Here is a 23,350-nt window from a genome sequence, read left to right on the forward strand (position 1 = left end):
CGTCACGTGACCGTTCCTTTTGTTGCAAAAAAATTGAAAAACCCAAAAAAAAAACATATTTTATTCACTCTCTTAGTAATACAATTTAAACTAAACTAAATTAGTTACATACAGGCTGGTAGGGAGGTTGCTCGAACTGGGTGACAGCTACTGTCAAACTGACTTCAGAAATGGATTCCCTGACCCCGAATTAGTCGAAAACGAGTACCATCAAGACTGGTCTATCTCAATCCAAAATGGCGGAAAATGCAAAATGGTGTTACTGGACGCCATTTTGAATTTTTTGAAAAAATCGAGTTTATAGTCGTTTTCTACTAAATCGAGGATGGGGATTACGATGGTGGGGTTTGTTTTGCTCTAACTCGCCACCCACTTGATTTGTTGGAAGTTTCTCGAACTGGGTGACAGCTACTGTCAAACTGACGTCAAAAATGGATTCCCTGACCCCGAATTAGTCGAAAATGAGTACCATCAAGCCTGGGCTATTTCGTTTCAAAATGGCGGAAATTGCATAATTATGCTGTTAGCCGCCATTTTGAATTTTTTGAAAAAATCGAGTTTATAGTCGTTTTCTACTAAATCGAGGACGGGGATTACGATGGTGGGGTTTGTTTTGCTCTAACTCGCCACCCACTTGATTTGTTGAAAGTTTCTCGAACTGGGTGACAGCTATTGTCAAACTGACTTTAGAAATGGATTCCCTGACCCCGAATTAGTCGAAAACGAGTACAAACACGACCCCTTTATCTCAATTCAAAATGGCGGAAATTGCAAAATGGTGTTATTGGACGCCATTTTGAATTTTTTGAAAAAATCGAGTTTGTAGTCGTTTTCTACTAAATCGAGGACGGGGATTACGATGGTGGGGTTTGTTTTGCTCTAACTCGCCACCCACTTGATTTGTTGGAAGTTTCTCGAACTGGGTGACAGCTACTGTCAAACTGACGTCAAAAATGGATTCCCTGACCCCGAATTAGTCGAAAATGAGTACCATCAAGCCTGGGCTATTTCGTTTCAAAATGGCGGAAATTGCATAATTATGCTGTTAGCCGCCATTTTGAATTTTTTGAAAAAATCGAGTTTATAGTCGTTTTCTACTAAATCGAGGACGGGGATTACGATGGTGGGGTTTGTTTTTCTCTAATTCGCCACCCACTTGATTTGCTAGAAGTTTCTCGAACTGGGTGACAGCTACTGTCAAAGTGACTTGAAAAATGGATTCCCTGACCCCGAATTAGTCGAAAACGAGTACCATCAAGCCTGGGTTATTTCGATTCAAAATGGCGGAAATTGCAAAATGGTGTTACTGGACGCCATTTTGAATTTTTTGAAAAAATCGAGTTTATAGTCGTTTTCTACTAAATCGAGGACGGGGAATACGATGGTGGGGTTTGTTTTGCTCTAACTCGCCACCCACTTGATTTGTTGGAAGTTTCTCGAACTGGGTGACAGCTACTGTCAAACTGACGTCAAAAATGGATTCCCTGACCCCGAATTAGTCGAAAACGAGTACAAACACGACCCCTCTATCTCAATCCAAAATGGCGGAAAATGCAAAATTATGCTGTTAGCCGCCATTTTGAATTTTTTGAAAAAATCGAGTTTATAGTCGTTTTCTACTAAATCGAGGATGGGGATTACGATGGTGGGGTTTGTTTTGCTCTAACTCGCCACCCACTTGATTTGTTGGAAGTTTCTCGAACTGGGTGACAGCTACTGTCAAACTGACTTCAAAAATGGATTCCCTGACCCCAAATTAGTCGAAAACGAGTACCATCAAGCCTGGGCTATTTCGTTTCAAAATGGCGGAAATTGCATAATTATGCTGTTAGCCGCCATTTTGAATTTTTTTAAAAAATCGAGTTTATAGTCGTTTTCTACTAAATCGAGGATGGGGATTACGATGGTGGGGTTTGTTTTGCTCTAATTCGCCACCCACTTGACTTGTTGGAAGTTTCTCGAATTGGGTGACAGCTATTGTCAAACTGACGTCAGAAATGGATTCCCCGACTCCGAATTAGTCGAAAACGAGTACAAACACGACCCCTCTATCTCAATCCAAAATGGCGGAAAATGCAAAATGATGTTATTGGACGCCATTTTGAATTTTTTGAAAAAATCGAGTTTATAGTCGTTTTCTACTAAATCGAGGACGGGAAATACGATGGTGGGGTTTGTTTTGCTCTAACTCGCCACCCACTTGATTTGTTGGAAGTTTCTCGAACTGGGTGACAGCTACTGTCAAAGTGACTTCAGAAATGGATTCCCTGACCCCGAATTAGTCGAAAACGAGTACCATCAAGGTGGGGCTATCTCAATCCAAAATGGCGGAAAATCCAAAAAAAGTGTGTTTCTACTCGTTTCAGACCAACTTGGGGTCAAGGAATTCAAAGCAACCAAAATGAGTGATCATTTTAGGTGACTTTGAGTCTGGTGGGCCAGATCAGCCCATCCCCTTTGGGACGGTAGGGGTGGGGCCACACCACCTGCCCCCACCCCTCCCTCGCACTACCCACCCCGAGAAACCGCCTCCAATTCTCCCCCCACCCCAAATCGTACGGATTAACAAACCACCCATTTCGAGCCCTCTCCGCCTTGTTAATCTCCACCTCGATGCTCGTTTCGTTCCGCCCAATCATCCCACCATGCCACCAGGTGAGACACCCCACGGCCACCAGCACACCCACCGTCAACAGCGTCACGTAAATGACGCATTTCCGTTTTAAAGTGACGTCACCATCCGGATGGGCCACCAGGCCAGTGGGGGTGACCTGGATGGTGTGCCCTTCGGGGTCCTGATGGTAGATGACGTCATAGGCCACCTCCCACCCGGCACCAATCAGATACACCACCCCCACCACCATCCACACCATGTACAGGTAAAAGTAGCGATGGTTGTGGTATCCCACGCAATTGTTCAACCATGGACAATGGTGGTCCATTTTCAGTACGCAACGATTGCACACCGAACAATGGTGTGCCCTGGGTGGTTTCGGTTTGACGCATTTCTTGCATATGCTCACCGCCTCGCTGATGAGCTCACCTTCCGGAGGATACCCTGGTGGGACGGTACACCCTTTGTAGTAATTATACGCGATGTTGAGTAGAATCCAGTGGCCTACGGCCACCAGGAAGACGCAGTAGGCTGGGTGTTTGGCCCACCAGTGGGGAATACCCAGCCAGTGGGCGAGAAGCACCACGGAGGTGGTGAGGGCGCACACCATGGCCACCAGAATGGCGCCCAGCGTTTTGGTGAACTGGTCGACGAGGGCGAAAAGTGGGGTTAGGAGCACGTCGCTCGCGTAACTGGTGTCCAGGAAGTGGTTGTAGGTGAGGGTGGCCAGGGTGAGACGCCACCTGGAGTAGATGGTGTGACGCATCGGGCTGAAAGTGAATTCGAACTTTAACGCCCTCTAGCGGCCGAACCGGGTAATCAACCACCCACTTTTAGTACCTCAATGGAAAGCTTGTTTCTTTAGCTATCCATTGACGTATAAAAAGTTATACAAAGTGTCCCAAATAAGGGAGTTATTTGAGGTTAAGTGAGTTAGTGCACTGGACAGTTGGGGAAAGTGACAAGTTAACTTTAACGCCCTCTAGCGGCCAAACCGGGTAATCAACCACCCACTTTTAGTACCTCAATGGAAAGCTTGTTTCTTTAGCTATCCATTGACGTATAAAAAGTTATACAAAGTGTCCCAAATAAGGGAGTTATTTGAGGTTAAGTGAGTTAGTGCACTGGACAGTTGGGGAAAGTGACAAGTCAACTTTAACTCCCTCTAGCGGCCGAACCGGGTAATTAACCACCCACTTTTAGTACCTCAATGGAAAGCTTGTTTCTTTAGCTATCCATTGACGTATAAAATTATATACAAAGTGTCCCAAATAAAGGAGTTATTTGAGGTTAAGTGAGTTAGTGCACTGGACAGTTGGGGAAAGTGATACGTCAACTTTAACTCCCTCTAGCGGCCGAACCGGGTAATCAACCACCCACTTTTAGTACCTCAATGGAAAGCTTGTTTCTTCAGCTATCCATAGACGTATAAAAGTTATACAAAAGTCCACAAAATAAGGGAGTTATTTGAGGTTAAGTGTACTTACCCTTTTGGGAGCGTTTCGTGTACGTTTTAAACGGGGTTTTCAGCCCTTAAATGGTTGCACACACGTTAAGGGTGATTATTCCAGTCCTAGTACTGTAAAAACTGCCCTAAAAGCCATTTTAGGGGTTGATTTACCCCCCCCCAAACAAACATCAACATTAAAACAGCTGTTTACTGTCACCGCTGTCAGTGGGGGGAAAGCGTCGGAAAAGTCAAAATTGTCCTTCCGCCGCCATTGTACGGATAATGGCGTCTGGAGGACAAACAAAAGTTGCGCTGCTGCGCAACCAGAATTTCTTTACTTTTAAGGGGGGAGGGACTGACTTTAAGGGGGTATAATTTGATTTATTTATATTATATAAATACGGGGTGTTTAAACAAAATTAGTGTAACGTATATAAATGCCGTACAGAAGAGGTAATAATAACAATAAATACTTAATAATTAATAGCTCGATGGTCATGATTTTTGGGCCGCCATGTAATCGGAGTACTTTTTCTGTTGCGTTTGGTAGAGTTTTTGTAATTTTTTCAGTTGGCCTTTGCTCAACTCTTTACCTTCGACGTCGTGGGTCGGCAAACCCTGGAATTAACAAAAAAAAAAAAATAAAAAAAAATTTAAAAAAATTTTTTTCCAAAAATTAAGAAAAAGTGGAAAATAAAATAAAAAATAGTAAAAAAGTGAAAAATTTTTTTAAAAAAAGTGAAAAAAAAATTAAAAAAAATGAAAAAAAAAAAAAAAAATTATAATTTTTAATTAATCAAATTACCTTCTCGTCAAATTTGGAATACTTTTCAGTCTCATTTTTGAACATTTCACTCGGAGGAACGCGCGTCTGCGCCTCTTTCAGCGCCGACTCCGCCCTTTTTCTCTCCTTTTCTAACGCTTTCTCTTCCTCGGCCCGTTTCTTTGCCTCTCTCTCTTTCAACAGCTGCTCCTTGTCGACCAGTTTCACTGCACTACTTCCGTCTGAAGCAGCGTTGCCAATAATTCAAAAAAAAGTGAAAAAACAAAAAGAAAAAAGAAAGTAAAAAACAAGTGAAAAAAAAAGTGAAAATTTTTTTAAAAAAAGTGAAAAAAAAATGACAAAAAAAAGAAAAAAATACAAAAAAAAATATAAAAAAAAAAATTATAATTTTTATTAAGTGAGTTATTTGAGGTTAAATAGGACAGTGCAGGAAAATTTTGAAGAAAAACATTGGTCAACTTTGACGCCCTCTAGCGGCCAAACCGTGGAACCGATCAACCAATGTTGCCATATCGTTAGAAAGCCCTTTTAATTAGCTTTCCAATGACGTATAAAAGTTTATACAGAGTGGACCAAATGAGCGAGTTATTTGAGGTTAAATAGGACAGTGCAGGAAAAAACGAAAAGAAAAAAGAAAGTAAAAAAAATATTTTAAAAAAATTAAGAAAAAGTGATAAAAGAAATTTAAAAAATGTGAAAAACATTAAAAAAAAGGGAATAAAAAAAATAAAAAAAAAATTAAAAAAAGTGACAAAACAAAAAGAAAAAAGAAAGTTAAAAAAAAATGAAAAAATAATATTTTAAAAAAATTAAGAAAAAGTGAAAAAAAATTACAAAAAAAAGAAAAAAAAAAGTGAAAAAACAAAAAGAAAAACAAAAGTAAAAAACAAGTGAAGAAAAAAATTAAAAAAAAAAGTGAAATTTTTTAAAAAAAAAAAGTGAAAAAAAAATGACAAAAAAAAAGTGAAAAAAAAAAGTGAAAAAACAAAAAGAAAGTAAAACCCAAGTAAAAAAAAAATTAAAAAAAAAGTGAATTTTTTTTTTAAAAAAAGGAAAAAAATGAAAAAAAAAAAGTGAAAAAAAAGAAAAAAATTTGAGGTTAAATACAGTACCGTCTTTGTCTTCCAGTCGTACACCGTAATTGGGCAGAATTTCGTCGCGAATCAGGTCGCATTCCCTCAAAATGTCAAAAGCTTTGACGTGACGCGCCTGCGCCCGCACCGTGCCACGAAAGTCCGCTAAAATACTGACGTAGGGCGTGATGACGTCCTCGATGCTGGCCACGGAGGCGGGGCCATCGTTGAAACCTAAACAGCGGCTGTGATTGGCCCGGAGGGACAAACAAACGCTTGGGGGGCGGGGACTTACCAATCTTAGACGCGCCCTGATTGGTCCCAAACACGTTCAGCATTTTCGTCACGTACGCCCCCAAATCGTGCACGAGCACGCGATTGGGCGGTTTTCGTTCTCTCAGGTAGACGTTGGCGGCGCCGACCAATTCGCGCAGCGCATCCAGCGCCGTGCGCGTATCGATGTTGTCGCACAACGCCAAATGGACGTTTTCTTTTGTTTTTAACAGTTTGGCGTTCAACGCCAACTCGTGCTCGGACCATTTCGTGAACGCGTCCGAAGTGGAGCCGAGCGAACGCGTCACGTCTTTCACGTTCAGGAAAAATTCCTAAAAATTCCCCCACCAAATCAGTCTGGGTGACAGGTAGTGTCAAATTGACGGCAGAAATGGGTTCCCCGACCCCGAATTAGTCGAAAACGAGTACCATCAAGCCTGGGCTATCTCAACTCAAAATGGCGGAAATTGCAAATGGCGTCCACCGGCGCCATTTTGATTTTGACGTAAAAAATCGAGTTTGTACTCGTTTTCTACTAAATTAAACACGGGGAATTCAATGGTGATATTTGTTTTTTTGTAACTTTTTTATAAACCTAAATTTTTATAAATTATTAAGTTTCTCGAGCTGGGTGATAGATACGATCAAACTGCCTTCGGAAATGGATTCCCCGACCCCGAATTAGTCGAAAACGAGTACAAACACGACCCCTTTATCTCAACTCAAAATGGCGAAAATTGCAAATGGCGCCCACTGGCGCCATTTTGATTTTGTCGTAAAAAGTCGAGTGTGAGCTCGTTTTCTACTAAATCGAGGACGGGGAATTCAATGGTGACGTTCATTTTTGCGTCACTCTCACCCACACCAGAATTTTTATGAAAAGTGTGGTTTCTCGAACTGGGTGCAAGATAGGGACAAACCGACAGTTGCAATGAATTCCCTGACCCCAAATTAGTCGAAAACGAGTACAAACACGACCCTTTTATCTCAACTCAAAATGGCGGAAATTGCAAATGGCGCCCACTGGCGCCATTTTGATTTTGTCCTAAAAAACCGAGTTTGTACTCGTTTTCTACTAAATCGAGGACGGGGAATTCAATGGTAACGTTCATTTTTGCGTCACTCTCACCCACTAAGAAATTTTCATAAAAAGTGAGGTTTCTCGAACTGGGTGCAAGATAGGGACAAACCGATTGTAGAAATGGATTCCCTGACCCCAAATTAGTCCAAAACGAGTACAAACACGACCCCTTTATCTCAACTCAAAATGGCGGAAATTGCAAATGGCGTCCACTGGCGTCATTTTGATTTTGTCGTAAAAAAACGAGTTTGTACTCGTTTTCTACTAAATCGAGGATGGGGAATTCAATGGTAACGTTCATTTTTACGTCACTCTCACCCACTAAGAAATTTTCATGAAAAGTGAGGTTTCTCGAACTGGATGCAAGATAGGGACAAACCGACAGTTGCAATGGATTCCCTGACCCCAAATTAGTCGAAAACGAGTACAAACACGACCCTTTTATCTCAACTCAAAATGGCGGAAATTGCAAATGGCGCCCACTGGCGCCATTTTGATTTTGTCCTAAAAAACCGAGTTTGTACTCGTTTTCTACTAAATCGAGGACGGGGAATTCAATGGTAACGTTCATTTTTGCGTCACTCTCACCCACTAAGAAATTTTCATGAAAAGTGAGGTTTCTCGAACTGGGTGCAAGATAGGGACAAACCGACAGTTGCAATGGATTCCCTGACCCCAAATTAGTCGAAAACGAGTACAAACACGACCTGTTTATCTCAACTCAAGATGGCGGAAATTGCAAATGGCGTCCATTAGCGCCATTTTGATTTTAACGTAAAAAATCGAGTTTGTACTCGTTTTCTACTAAATCGAGGACGGGGAATTCAATGGTGACGTTCATTTTTGCGCCACTCTCACCCACACCAAGATTTTCACGAAAAGTGTGGTTTCTCGAACTGGGTGCAAGATAGGGACAAACCGACAGTTGGAATGGATTCCCTGACCCCAAATTAGTCGAAAACGAGTACAAACACGACCCCTTTATCTCAACTCAAAATGGCGAAAATTGCAAATGGCGCCAGTGGCGCCATTTTGATTTTGTCCTAAAAAACCGAGTTTGTACTCGTTTTCTACTAAATCGAGGACGGGGAATTCAATGGTGCCGTTCATTTTTGCGTCACTCTCACCCACTAAGAAATTTTCATGAAAAGTGAGGTTTCTCGAACTGGGTGCAAGATAGGGACAAACGGACAGTTGCAATGGATTCCCTGACCCCAAATTAGTCGAAAACGAGTACAAACACGACCCCTTTATCTCAACTCAAAATGGCGGAAATTGCAAATGGCGCCCACTGGCGCCATTTTGATTTTGTCGTAAAAAATCGAGTTTATACTCGTTTTCTACTAAATCGAGGACGGGGAATTCAATGGTGACGTTCATTTTTGCGTCACTCTCACCCACACCAGAATTTTTATGAAAAGTGTGGTTTCTCGAACTGGGTGCAAGATAGGGACAAACCGACAGTTGCAATGAATTCCCTGACCCCAAATTAGTCGAAAACGAGTACAAACACGACCCTTTTATCTCAACTCAAAATGGCGGAAATTGCAAATGGCGCCCACTGGCGCCATTTTGATTTTGTCCTAAAAAACCGAGTTTGTACTCGTTTTCTACTAAATCGAGGACGGGGAATTCAATGGTAACGTTCATTTTTGCGTCACTCTCACCCACTAAGAAATTTTCATAAAAAGTGAGGTTTCTCGAACTGGGTGCAAGATAGGGACAAACCGATTGTAGAAATGGATTCCCTGACCCCAAATTAGTCCAAAACGAGTACAAACACGACCCCTTTATCTCAACTCAAAATGGCGGAAATTGCAAATGGCGTCCACTGGCGTCATTTTGATTTTGTCGTAAAAAAACGAGTTTGTACTCGTTTTCTACTAAATCGAGGATGGGGAATTCAATGGTAACGTTCATTTTTACGTCACTCTCACCCACTAAGAAATTTTCATGAAAAGTGAGGTTTCTCGAACTGGATGCAAGATAGGGACAAACCGACAGTTGCAATGGATTCCCTGACCCCAAATTAGTCGAAAACGAGTACAAACACGACCCTTTTATCTCAACTCAAAATGGCGGAAATTGCAAATGGCGCCCACTGGCGCCATTTTGATTTTGTCCTAAAAAACCGAGTTTGTACTCGTTTTCTACTAAATCGAGGACGGGGAATTCAATGGTAACGTTCATTTTTGCGTCACTCTCACCCACTAAGAAATTTTCATGAAAAGTGAGGTTTCTCGAACTGGGTGCAAGATAGGGACAAACCGACAGTTGCAATGGATTCCCTGACCCCAAATTAGTCGAAAACGAGTACAAACACGACCTGTTTATCTCAACTCAAGATGGCGGAAATTGCAAATGGCGTCCATTAGCGCCATTTTGATTTTAACGTAAAAAATCGAGTTTGTACTCGTTTTCTACTAAATCGAGGACGGGGAATTCAATGGTGACGTTCATTTTTGCGCCACTCTCACCCACACCAAGATTTTCACGAAAAGTGAGGTTTCTCGAACTGGGTGCAAGATAGGGACAAACCGACAGTTGCAATGGATTCCCTGACCCCAAATTAGTCGAAAACGAGTACAAACACGACCCCTTTATCTCAACTCAAAATGGCGAAAATTGCAAATGGCGCCAGTGGCGCCATTTTGATTTTGTCCTAAAAAACCGAGTTTGTACTCGTTTTCTACTAAATCGAGGACGGGGAATTCAATGGTGCCGTTCATTTTTGCGTCACTCTCACCCACACCAGAATTTTTATGAAAAGTGTGGTTTCTCGAACTGGGTGCAAGATAGGGACAAACCGACAGTTGCAATGAATTCCCTGACCCCAAATTAGTCGAAAACGAGTACAAACACGACCCTTTTATCTCAACTCAAAATGGCGGAAATTGCAAATGGCGCCCACTGGCGCCATTTTGATTTTGTCCTAAAAAACCGAGTTTGTACTCGTTTTCTACTAAATCGAGGACGGGGAATTCAATGGTAACGTTCATTTTTGCGTCACTCTCACCCACTAAGAAATTTTCATAAAAAGTGAGGTTTCTCGAACTGGGTGCAAGATAGGGACAAACCGATTGTAGAAATGGATTCCCTGACCCCAAATTAGTCCAAAACGAGTACAAACACGACCCCTTTATCTCAACTCAAAATGGCGGAAATTGCAAATGGCGTCCACTGGCGTCATTTTGATTTTGTCGTAAAAAAACGAGTTTGTACTCGTTTTCTACTAAATCGAGGATGGGGAATTCAATGGTAACGTTCATTTTTACGTCACTCTCACCCACTAAGAAATTTTCATGAAAAGTGAGGTTTCTCGAACTGGATGCAAGATAGGGACAAACCGACAGTTGCAATGGATTCCCTGACCCCAAATTAGTCGAAAACGAGTACAAACACGACCCTTTTATCTCAACTCAAAATGGCGGAAATTGCAAATGGCGCCCACTGGCGCCATTTTGATTTTGTCCTAAAAAACCGAGTTTGTACTCGTTTTCTACTAAATCGAGGACGGGGAATTCAATGGTAACGTTCATTTTTGCGTCACTCTCACCCACTAAGAAATTTTCATGAAAAGTGAGGTTTCTCGAACTGGGTGCAAGATAGGGACAAACCGACAGTTGCAATGGATTCCCTGACCCCAAATTAGTCGAAAACGAGTACAAACACGACCTGTTTATCTCAACTCAAGATGGCGGAAATTGCAAATGGCGTCCATTAGCGCCATTTTGATTTTAACGTAAAAAATCGAGTTTGTACTCGTTTTCTACTAAATCGAGGACGGGGAATTCAATGGTGACGTTCATTTTTGCGCCACTCTCACCCACACCAAGATTTTCACGAAAAGTGAGGTTTCTCGAACTGGGTGCAAGATAGGGACAAACCGACAGTTGCAATGGATTCCCTGACCCCAAATTAGTCGAAAACGAGTACAAACACGACCTGTTTATCTCAACTCAAAATGGCGGAAATTGCAAATGGCGTCCATTAGCGCCATTTTGATTTTAACGTAAAAAATCGAGTTTGTACTCGTTTTCTACTAAATCGAGGACGGGGAATTCAATGGTGACGTTCATTTTTGCGCCACTCTCACCCACACCAAGATTTTCACGAAAAGTGTGGTTTCTCGAACTGGGTGCAAGATAGGGACAAACCGACAGTTGGAATGGATTCCCTGACCCCAAATTAGTCGAAAACGAGTACAAACACGACCCCTTTATCTCAACTCAAAATGGCGAAAATTGCAAATGGCGCCAGTGGCGCCATTTTGATTTTGTCCTAAAAAACCGAGTTTGTACTCGTTTTCTACTAAATCGAGGACGGGGAATTCAATGGTGCCGTTCATTTTTGCGTCACTCTCACCCACTAAGAAATTTTCATGAAAAGTGAGGTTTCTCGAACTGGGTGCAAGATAGGGACAAACGGACAGTTGCAATGGATTCCCTGACCCCAAATTAGTCGAAAACGAGTACAAACACGACCCCTTTATCTCAACTCAAAATGGCGGAAATTGCAAATGGCGCCCACTGGCGCCATTTTGATTTTGTCGTAAAAAATCGAGTTTATACTCGTTTTCTACTAAATCGAGGACGGGGAATTCAATGGTGACGTTCATTTTTGCGTCACTCTCACCCACACCAGAATTTTTATGAAAAGTGTGGTTTCTCGAACTGGGTGCAAGATAGGGACAAACCGACAGTTGCAATGAATTCCCTGACCCCAAATTAGTCGAAAACGAGTACAAACACGACCCTTTTATCTCAACTCAAAATGGCGGAAATTGCAAATGGCGCCCACTGGCGCCATTTTGATTTTGTCCTAAAAAACCGAGTTTGTACTCGTTTTCTACTAAATCGAGGACGGGGAATTCAATGGTAACGTTCATTTTTGCGTCACTCTCACCCACTAAGAAATTTTCATAAAAAGTGAGGTTTCTCGAACTGGGTGCAAGATAGGGACAAACCGATTGTAGAAATGGATTCCCTGACCCCAAATTAGTCCAAAACGAGTACAAACACGACCCCTTTATCTCAACTCAAAATGGCGGAAATTGCAAATGGCGTCCACTGGCGTCATTTTGATTTTGTCGTAAAAAAACGAGTTTGTACTCGTTTTCTACTAAATCGAGGATGGGGAATTCAATGGTAACGTTCATTTTTACGTCACTCTCACCCACTAAGAAATTTTCATGAAAAGTGAGGTTTCTCGAACTGGATGCAAGATAGGGACAAACCGACAGTTGCAATGGATTCCCTGACCCCAAATTAGTCGAAAACGAGTACAAACACGACCCTTTTATCTCAACTCAAAATGGCGGAAATTGCAAATGGCGCCCACTGGCGCCATTTTGATTTTGTCCTAAAAAACCGAGTTTGTACTCGTTTTCTACTAAATCGAGGACGGGGAATTCAATGGTAACGTTCATTTTTGCGTCACTCTCACCCACTAAGAAATTTTCATGAAAAGTGAGGTTTCTCGAACTGGGTGCAAGATAGGGACAAACCGACAGTTGCAATGGATTCCCTGACCCCAAATTAGTCGAAAACGAGTACAAACACGACCTGTTTATCTCAACTCAAGATGGCGGAAATTGCAAATGGCGTCCATTAGCGCCATTTTGATTTTAACGTAAAAAATCGAGTTTGTACTCGTTTTCTACTAAATCGAGGACGGGGAATTCAATGGTGACGTTCATTTTTGCGCCACTCTCACCCACACCAAGATTTTCACGAAAAGTGAGGTTTCTCGAACTGGGTGCAAGATAGGGACAAACCGACAGTTGCAATGGATTCCCTGACCCCAAATTAGTCGAAAACGAGTACAAACACGACCTGTTTATCTCAACTCAAAATGGCGGAAATTGCAAATGGCGTCCATTAGCGCCATTTTGATTTTAACGTAAAAAATCGAGTTTGTACTCGTTTTCTACTAAATCGAGGACGGGGAATTCAATGGTGACGTTCATTTTTGCGCCACTCTCACCCACACCAAGATTTTCACGAAAAGTGTGGTTTCTCGAACTGGGTGCAAGATAGGGACAAACCGACAGTTGGAATGGATTCCCTGACCCCAAATTAGTCGAAAACGAGTACAAACACGACCCCTTTATCTCAACTCAAAATGGCGAAAATTGCAAATGGCGCCAGTGGCGCCATTTTGATTTTGTCCTAAAAAACCGAGTTTGTACTCGTTTTCTACTAAATCGAGGACGGGGAATTCAATGGTGCCGTTCATTTTTGCGTCACTCTCACCCACTAAGAAATTTTCATGAAAAGTGAGGTTTCTCGAACTGGGTGCAAGATAGGGACAAACGGACAGTTGCAATGGATTCCCTGACCCCAAATTAGTCGAAAACGAGTACAAACACGACCCCTTTATCTCAACTCAAAATGGCGGAAATTGCAAATGGCGCCCACTGGCGCCATTTTGATTTTGTCGTAAAAAATCGAGTTTATACTCGTTTTCTACTAAATCGAGGACGGGGAATTCAATGGTGACGTTCATTTTTGCGTCACTCTCACCCACTAAGAAATTTTCATGAAAAGTGAGGTTTCTCGAACTGGGTGCAAGATAGGGACAAACCGATTGTAGAAATGGATTCCCTGACCCCAAATTAGTCGAAAACGAGTACCAACTCGGCACATAAAAAAAGTGACTTACATTGAACAGTTTCTCGTACTGTAGCGCGCACTCCATCGTGTTCTGGCTGTAGTCCAACGTGTCGCGCCACGAATGCAACAGGAAAGCGAATCGCAGTTGGCGCGCCGTGTACTGCGCGAGCGCCTCCTGAATGCTGACGAAATTCTTCAGCGATTTCGACATTTTGCAGCCGGCGATCGTCAAATGTCCCGAGTGCAGAAAGTACTTGACCCAATCGGATTGGCCAAAGTGCGCCTCGCTCTGCGCAATCTCGTTGTCGTGATGCGGAAACTTGAGATCGACGCCGCCCGTGTGTATGTCGAGGTACGGGCCACAGATGGCGCTCGCCATCGCCGAACACTCGATATGCCAACCGGGACGGCCCAAACTCCACGGAGAGGACCACGCGGGCTCGCCCGGCTTGCTACGTTTCCACAACGCAAAGTCGTTCGGGGACCGTTTTTCGCTGCGCATGTCCGCTGTCATTAAATCGCCTTGAAAAAAATGTACATCTGTCATTTCTGACATCTGGGTGACAGTTACGAGGTTAATTTTAGTCGCGTTGGATTCCCCGTCCACGAATTAGTCGAAAACGAGTACAAACTTGAAAATTTATTTTTCTTGACAATCTGTCATTTTTTGACGTTTGAGTGACAGTTACGCAGTTAATTTTAGTCGCGTTGGATTCCCCGTCCCCGAATTAGTCGAAAACGAGTATAAACTGAAAATTTGTTTTTTTTTGACAGTTTTGACAATCTGTCATTTTTGACATCTGGGTGACAGTTACGCGGTTAATTTTAGTCGCGTTGGATTCCCCGTCCCCGAATTAGTCGAAAACGAGTATAAACTGAAAATTTGTTTTTTTTTTTGACAATCTGTCATTTTTTGACATCTGGGTGACAGTTACGCGGTTAATTTTAGTCGCGTTGGATTCCCCGTCCCCGAATTAGTCGAAAACGAGTATAAACTGAAAATTTGTTTTTTTTTTTTGACAGTTTTGACAATCTGTCATTTTTTGACATCTGGGTGACAGTTACGCGGTTAATTTTAGTCGCGTTGGATTCCCCGTCCCCGAATTAGTCGAAAACGAGTATAAACTTGGAAATTTTTTTTTTTTTGACAATCTGTCATTTTTGACATCTGGGTGACAGTTACGCGGTTAATTTTAGTCGCGTTGGATTCCCCGTCCCCGAATTAGTCGAAAACGAGTATAAACTTGAAATTTTTTTTTTTTTTTGACAGTTTTGACAATCTGTCATTTTTGACATCTGGGTGACAGGTACGCGGTTAATTTTAGTTGCGTTGGATTCCCCGTCCCCGAATTAGTCGAAAACGAGTATAAACTTGAAAATTTATTTTTTTTTGACAATCTGTCATTTTTTGACATCTGGGTGACAGTTACGCGGTTAATTTTAGTCGCGTTGGATTCCCCGTCCCCGAATTAGTCGAAAACGAGTATAAACTGAAAATTTGTTTTTTTTTTGACAGTTTTGACAATCTGTCATTTTTGACATCTGGGTGACAGGTACGCGGTTAATTTTAGTTGCGTTGGATTCCCCGTCCCCGAATTAGTCGAAAACGAGTATAAACTTGAAAATTTATTTTTTTTTGACAATCTGACATTTTTTGACATCTGGGTGACAGTTACGCGGTTAATTTTAGTTGCGTTGGATTCCCCGTCCCCGAATTAGTCGAAAACGAGTATAAACTTGAAAATTTATTTTTTTTTGACAATCTGTCATTTTTTGACATCTGGGTGACAGTTACGCGGTTAATTTTAGTCGCGTTGGATTCCCCGTCCCCGAATTAGTCGAAAACGAGTACCATCAAGCCTAGGCTGTCTCAATTCAAAATGGCGGAAATTGCAAATGGCGTCCCTAGTGACATTTGAAGCCTTGGCCGCCATTTTGTTTCTAACCTAAACCTATTTCGTTCTATATCTCCGGAACGGTTGGTTGGATTCGAGTGGGGTTTTCACCGTTCAACTCGGCTACTAAACTAGTTCCAGTGACAGCAGTTTGACAGTTGTAACTGTCAAATTGTGGCCGCTCAAAAAAATTGAGTTTATACTCGTTTTTGACTAATTCGGGGTCGCTGACCCGGAAAAACGTGAAAATTTTATATTTTTTGACAGTTTTGACAGTCAATCTGTCATTTTTTTGACGTTTGGGTGCACTAATTCCGTCAGAAACAGTGTTGCCAATTGAATAATACATTCTTATACGTCAATGGACAAATGGCGCAAGGGGGGCGAGGGGAAATTTGAAAAAAAAACGTTTGTCAACTTTGACGCCCTCTAGCGGCCAAACAGTGCAACCGATCAACCAATGTTGCCATATCTTTGGAAAGCCCTTTTCATTAGCTTTCCAATGACGTATAAAAGTTAATACAGAGTGGACCAAATAAGCGAGTTATTTGAGGTTAAATAGGACAGTGCAGGAAATTTTGAAAAAAAACTTTAACCAACTTTGACGCCCTCTAGCGGCCAAACCGTGCAACCGATTAACCAATGTTGCCATATCGTTGGAAAGCCCTTTTAATTAGCTTTCCAATGAGGTACAAAAATGTATACAGAGTGGACCAAATAGGCGAGTTATTTGAGGTTAAATAGGACAGTGCAGGAAAATTTTGAAGAAAAACATTGGTCAACTTTGACGCCCTCTAGCGGCCAAACCGTATAACCGATCAAGCAATGTTGCCATATCTTTGGAAAGCCCTTTTCATTAGCTTTCCAATGACGTATAAAAATGTATACAGAGTGGACCAAATAAGCGAGTTATTTGAGGTTAAATAGGACAGTGCAGGAAAATTTTGAAGAAAAACATTGGTCAACTTTGACTCCCTCTAGCGGCCAAACCGTGCAACCGATCAAGCAATGTTGCCATATCGTTGGAAAGCCCTTTTCATTAGCTTTCCAATGACGTATAAAAATGTATACAGAGTGGACCAAATAAGCGAGTTATTTGAGGTTAAATAGGACAGTGCAGGAAAATTTTGAAGAAAAACATTGGTCAACTTTGACTCCCTCTAGCGGCCAAACCGTGCAACCGATCAAGCAATGTTGCCATATCGTTGGAAAGCCCTTTTCATTAGCTTTCCAATGACGTATAAAAATGTATACAGAGTGGACCAAATAAGCGAGTTATTTGAGGTTAAATAGGACAGTGCAGGAAAATTTTGAAGAAAAACATTGGTCAACTTTGACGCCCTCTAGCGGCCAAACCGTACCATCAACCTATAAACTTTTATACATCAATGGAAAGCCCATTTCATCAGCTATCCATTGACGTGCAAAAATGTATACAGAGTGGACCAAATAAGCGAGTTATTCGAGGTTAAACCAACTCACCTTCCCCTTCTTGCAAACTATTGAAATCCCCATAAGCCTCGGGTACCAATTTGGCGTAGTGGTGCTTCCGATCGAAGGCGGCCACGTCAAAGTACACGGAACCGTTCGCCTCGTACCCGAACCCATTCCTGATGATGCCCTCGATGAAGGCGATAATTTCCGAAACGTGTTCGCTCACTCGCGTCAGCACGTTGGGGCGCAACACCTGAAAAAAAAAAAAAAAAAAAAAAACGGTCAAAAACACAGAAAAAAATCAATCAAAAAAAAAAAAAAAATTGCAAAAAAAAATTAAAATAAAAAATAATTAATAAAAACAAACAAAAAAAATCATTTAAAAAATAAATTGAAAAAAAAAAATAATTAATAAAAAAATACTTAAATAAAAATAAATTAAAAAAAAAAAATTATTAAAAAAAATATTTAAATAAAAATAAATTGAAAAAAAAAAAAAAAATGAATAAGAAAAAAACAAAAAAAAATCATTTAAAACAATATTTAAATAAAAATAAATTAAAAAAAAAAAAAAAAAAATTAATAAAAAAAAACAAAAACAATCATTTAAAAAAATATTTAAATAAAAATATATTGAAAAAAGAAAAAAAAATTATTAAAAAAACAAAAAATTATTTAAAAAAATATTTAAATAAAAATAAATTGAAAAAAAAAATAAAAAAAAAAAAAATCATTTAAATAAAAATAAATAAAGAAAAAAAAAATTAATAAAACAAACATTTAAGGCGTCCATGTCCTTGTGAAACTCCTCCTCCCAGTGACGTGGCAACGTGGTGAAGATGACGTTGTCGGTGACGGTGGCGCCGAGCCCCACGTCCAACCAATCAGAGATCGGATCCTGACACTCCCTGACGAAGGCGTCCAGCGCCTGCGCTTCCCCCCCACCATTTTTCACGGCCTGCTCCAATTTTTCCACCGATTCGCTCAACCTATTTAAATCACCCAGTCAAACTTAACGAGTATAAACTTGAAAATTTATTTTTCTTGACAATCTGTCATTTTTTGACGTTTGAGTGACAGTTACGCGGTTAATTTTAGTCGCGTTGGATTCCCCGTCCCCGAATTAGTCGAAAACGAGTATAAACTGAATTTTTTTTATTTCTTGACAATCTGTCATTTTTTGACGTTTGAGTGACAGTTACGCGGTTAATTTTAGTCGCGTTGGATTCCCCGTCCTCGAATTAGTCGAAAACGAGTATAAACTTGAAAAATTTCGTTTTCGTGACAATCTGTCATTTTTTGACGTTTGAGTGACAGTTACGCGGTTAATTTTAGTCGCGTTGGATTCCCCGTCCCCGAATTAGTCGAAAACGAGTATAAACTTGAAAAATTTCGTTTTCTTGACAATCTGTCATTTTTTGACGTTTGAGTGACAGTTACGCGGTTAATTTTAGTCGCGTTGGATTCCCCGTCCTCGAATTAGTCGAAAACGAGTATAAACTTGAAATTTTGATTTTTTTTGACAATCTGTCATTTTTTGACGTTTGAGTGACAGTTACGCGATTAATTTTAGTCGCGTTGGATTCCCCGTCCCCGAATTAGTTGAAAACGAGTATAAACTTGAAAATTTATTTTTCTTGACAATCTGTCATATTTTGACGTTTGAGTGACAGTTACGCGGTTAATTGTAGTCGCGTTGTATTCCCCGGCCCCGAATTAGTCGAAAACGAGTATAAACTTGAAAATTTATTTTTTTTGACAATCTGTCATTTTTTGACGTTTGAGTGACAGTTACGCGGTTAATTTTAGTCGCGTTGTATTTCCCGGCCCCGAATTAGTCGAAAACGAGTATAAACTTGAAAATTTAGTTTTCTTGACAATCTGTCATTTTTTGACGTTTGAGTGACAGTTACGCGGTTAATTTTAGTCGCGTTGGATTCCCCGTCCCCGAATTAGTCGAAAACGAGTATAAACTTGAAAAATTTCGTTTTCTTGACAATCTGTCATATTTTGACGTTTGAGTGACAGTTACGCGGTTAATTTTAGTCGCGTTGGATTCCCCGTCCCCGAATTGGTCGAAAACGAGTATAAACTTGAAATTTTGATTTTTTTGACAATCTGTCATTTTTTGACGTTTGAGTGACAGTTACGAGGTTAATTTTAGTCGCGTTGGATTCCCCGTCCCCGAATTAGTCGAAAACGAGTATAAACTTGAAATTTTGATTTTTTTGACAATCTGTCATTTTTTGACCTTTGAGTGACAGTTACGAGGTTAATTTTAGTCGCGTTGTATTCCCCGTCCCCGAATTAGTCGAAAACGAGTATAAACTTGAAAATTTATTTTTCTTGACAATCTGTCATTTTCTGACGTTTGAGTGACAGTTACGCGATTAATTTTAGTAGCGTTGGATTCCCCGTCCCCGAATTAGTCGAAAACGAGTATAAACTTGAAATTTTGATTTTTTTGACAATCTGTCATTTTTTGACCTTTGAGTGACAGTTACGAGGTTAATTTTAGTCGCGTTGTATTCCCCGTCCCCGAATTAGTCGAAAACGAGTATAAACTTGAAAAATTTCGTTTTCTTGACAATCTGTCATTTTTTGACGTTTGAGTGACAGTTACGCGATTAATTTTAGTCGCGTTGGATTCCCCGTCCCCGAATTAGTCGAAAACGAGTATAAACTTGAAATTTTGATTTTTTTGACAATCTGTCATTTTTTGACCTTTGAGTGACAGTTACGAGGTTAATTTTAGTCGCGTTGGATTCCCCGTCCCCGAATTAGTCGAAAACGAGTATAAACTTGAATTTTTTTTTATTTTTTGACAATCTGTCATTTTTTGACGTTTGAGTGACAGTTACGCGGTTAATTTTAGTCGCGTTGTATTCCCCGTCCCCGAATTAGTCGAAAACGAGTATAAACTTGAAAATTTATTTTTCTTGACAATCTGTCATTTTTTGACATTTGAGTGACAGTTACGAGGTTAATTTTAGTCGCGTTGGATTCCCCGTCCTCGAATTAGTCGAAAACGAGTATAAACTGAAATTTTGATTTTTTTTGACAATCTGTCATTTTTTGACGTTTGAGTGACAGTTACGCGGTTAATTTTAGTCGCGTTGGATTCCCCGTCCCCGAATTAGTCGAAAACGAGTATAAACTGAAATTTTGATTTTTTTGACAATCTGTCATTTTTTGACGTTTGAGTGACAGTTACGCGATTAATTTTAGTCGCGTTGGATTCCCCGTCCCTGAATTAGTCGAAAACGAGTACAAACTTGAAAATTTAGTTTTCTTGACAATCTGTCATTTTTTGACGTTTGAGTGACAGTTACGCGGTTAATTTTAGTCGCGTTGGATTCCCCGTCCCCGAATTAGTCGAAAACGAGTATAAACTTGAAAATTTATTTTTTTTGACAATCTGTCATTTTTGACGTTTGAGTGACAGTTTTTCCACTTTTTTCACTCACCGATTCAGCGTGCGCTCGTACAAAGCGATTTTGTCCGGATCCGAGCTGGTGCGCGCCTTCTCCGTGAGCAGGTCCACCACCTGCGCAGCATCCCCGAGCACCCGTTCGGCGCACTTCGTTTGCGCAGCGTACCGCTCGTACAACCAGTTTTGGCGCGCCCTCTTGATGATCTTGTCGTCCACGTCCGTGATGTTCATCACGTACATGACGTCATAGTTGAAGTAGTCGGCGAGGACGCGACGCAAAATGTCAAACGTTATGTACGACCTGTCAAACGCACAAAAAAAAACTCAATTTATTGCCATTTTCAACCACCCTGTAAAAAAATTGGAAATTTACTGTCCGCGAACGGCAAAAGAGTTATAACTCACATTCTAAACGTCCGATTAAGGTGATTCTTGCGTGAGCTGGTAGCTTAGACTGTACTCAATCCACAGGAAAAAAATCAACAAAATCCGACTCAAGCCAGGGACGTAGCAGCTCAGGAAACCCAAGAAAACAGCAAAAACGTGAAATTTACTGTCCGCGAACGGCAAAAACGCCATAACTCACATTCTAAACGTCCGATTAAGGTGATTCTTGCGTGAGCTGGTAGCTTAGACTGTACTCAATCCACAGTAAAAAAATCATCAAAATCCGACTCAAGCCAGGGACGTAGCAGCTCAGGAAACCCAAGAAAACAGCAAAAACGTGAAATTTACTGTCCGCGAACGGCAAAAACGCCATAACTCACATTCTAAACGTCCGATTAAGGTGATTCTTGCGTGAGCTGGTAGCTTAGACTGTACTCAATCCACAGTAAAAAAATCAACAACATCCGAGTCAAGCCAGGGACGTAGCAGCTCAGGAAACCCAAGAAAACAGCAAAAATGGGAAATTTACTGTCCGCGAACGGCAAAAGAGTTATAACTCACATTCTAAACGTCCGATTAAGGTGATTCTTGCGTGAGAGGGTAGCTTAGACTGTACTCAATCCACAGTAAAAAAATCAACAAAATCCGACTCAAGCCAGGGACGTAGCAGCTCAGGAAACCCAAGAAAACAGCAAAAACGTAAAATTTACTGTCCGCGAACGGCAAAAACGCCATAACTCACATTCTAAACGTCCGATTAAGGTGATTCTTGCGTGAGCTGGTAGCTTAGACTGTACTCAATCCACAGTAAAAAAATCAACAACATCCGAGTCAAGCCAGGGACGTAGCAGCTCAGGAAACCCAAGAAAACAGCAAAAATGGGAAATTTACTGTCCGCGAACGGCAAAAGAGTTATAACTCACATTCTAAACGTCCGATTAAGGTGATTCTTGCGTGAGAGGGTAGCTTAGACTGTACTCAATCCACAGTAAAAAAATCAACAAAATCCGACTCAAGCCAGGGACGTAGCAGCTCAGGAAACCCAAGAAAACAGCAAAAACGTAAAATTTACTGTCCGCGAACGGCAAAAACGCCATAACTCACATTCTAAACGTCGGATTAAGGTGATTCTTGCGTGAGCTGGTAGCTTAGACTGTACTCAAACACCAGTAAAAAAAAACAGCCCTTTCGGATTTAGTTCAGGGGCGTAGCAGCATAGGAATGCAGAAAAAACAGCAAAAAAGCTGTCAAATCCGCCATTTTGAAGTTACGATATTGATTTTTTGGTTCGAGTTAACCGTGACTTTGACAGCTTTTCCTGAGCTACAATTTGGTAAAAAAACCAACTTGCCAACTGTCAAAATAACCGAGTTACAAGCTGTCACAGTGACAAATGTCCTATTCAGACTACTCGGTTTTTAATTCTGGTGAATCACTTTTCGACTGTCAAAAACTCGGTTATTTGACAGTTTTCAGAAAATTCCTATAGAAAGTGATTGAAAGAGGATTAAAAGGGATTTAAATTGCTATTTTGAACCACCCTGTAGATGCAAGAATAATGGAGTTACAGGGTGTTAAAGTGAGAAGTGTAAGTTTTGTCGAAACACCATTCAACTGTCAATAACTCGGTTAGTTGACGTTTTCTGGACAAACTTGTCATGTGGCAATTTGTAGAGGAGACTCTGGGCTACAATTTGGTAAAAAAATCAACTTGCTAACTGTCAAAATAACCGAGTTACAAACTGTCACAGTGACAACTATGCTATTCGGACTTATACAGTATCGTCCCTAACTGTGGGGCACTAATTTCTACTAGAAATTGGATCAAAAAGTAGAATTTCTTCTAAACCCAATCAACACCATTGCTAAGGTACTGGAGAAGCTGACAGACTTACCGAGCGTGTCCCATATGGGAGGCATCGTAGACCGTAGGCCCGCAACTGTACCAGTACACCTTTTTGCCCGAAACCGGCACAAACACCTCCTTGTGCCTGGTCAGGCTGTTGTACAGCCGCAATTGGGGCTGTTGCTCTTGGGGGGGCGGCGTCCAAGCCGGCTGTACCCGTTTCGACATCGCCTCGACCTGGAATTGGTTGCATCAGCAATTTTTCTGGTTTTTTTCGAGTGGCAAACAACGCACCTAACCTCAACAAAATGACGCAAGCCTGGAAATTCAACTTATCACACTGGTATTGGCCCCAATCAATCGATTCGCAATACAATCGATTAAAATTTAGGAGTAAATTCACCTTGACACACACACACACACTAAAGTGAGGTTAGGTTATCTGGAAATGACGCCAAGTTGACAG

At 41.0% G+C, this 23,350-nt stretch overlaps 2 protein-coding genes across 3 annotated transcripts; both read right to left on the bottom strand.

Moving 5' to 3' along the window:
• Window positions 1-44: 44 nt before the first annotated feature.
• Window positions 45-4,300, bottom strand: LOC145738509 (palmitoyltransferase ZDHHC16). The gene is made up of 2 exons (XM_081993360.1): window positions 4,102-4,300; window positions 45-3,384 (listed from the first exon to the last, which is right to left on the bottom strand). The coding sequence occupies exon 2, from the start codon at window positions 3,378-3,380 to the stop codon at window positions 2,415-2,417; it is 966 nt and encodes a 321-aa protein (XP_081849486.1). The 5' UTR covers window positions 3,381-3,384; window positions 4,102-4,300; the 3' UTR covers window positions 45-2,414.
• A 130-nt stretch (window positions 4,301-4,430) lies between these two features.
• Window positions 4,431-23,322, bottom strand: CysRS (cysteine--tRNA ligase, cytoplasmic). Of its 2 annotated transcripts, none has more exons than XM_081993350.1 (10): window positions 23,184-23,322; window positions 22,934-23,121; window positions 20,686-20,952; window positions 17,997-18,207; window positions 17,267-17,471; window positions 13,939-14,411; window positions 6,217-6,526; window positions 5,961-6,155; window positions 4,870-5,069; window positions 4,431-4,682 (listed from the first exon to the last, which is right to left on the bottom strand). In XM_081993350.1, exons 2-10 carry the CDS (start codon window positions 23,110-23,112, stop codon window positions 4,560-4,562), a joined length of 2,163 nt encoding a protein of 720 aa, XP_081849476.1. In that variant the 5' UTR covers window positions 23,113-23,121; window positions 23,184-23,322; the 3' UTR covers window positions 4,431-4,559. The 2 variants fall into 2 exon arrangements, with proteins under 2 accessions (XP_081849476.1, XP_081849475.1); XM_081993349.1 differs by having other exon boundaries at window positions 23,179-23,322.
• Window positions 23,323-23,350: the final 28 nt, after the last annotated feature.

This window comes from Ips typographus, linkage group LG15 (genome assembly GCF_016097725.1).
Source record: "Ips typographus isolate SLU linkage group LG15, UJ_Ityp_2.0, whole genome shotgun sequence".
NCBI lineage: Eukaryota > Metazoa > Arthropoda > Insecta > Coleoptera > Curculionidae > Ips > Ips typographus.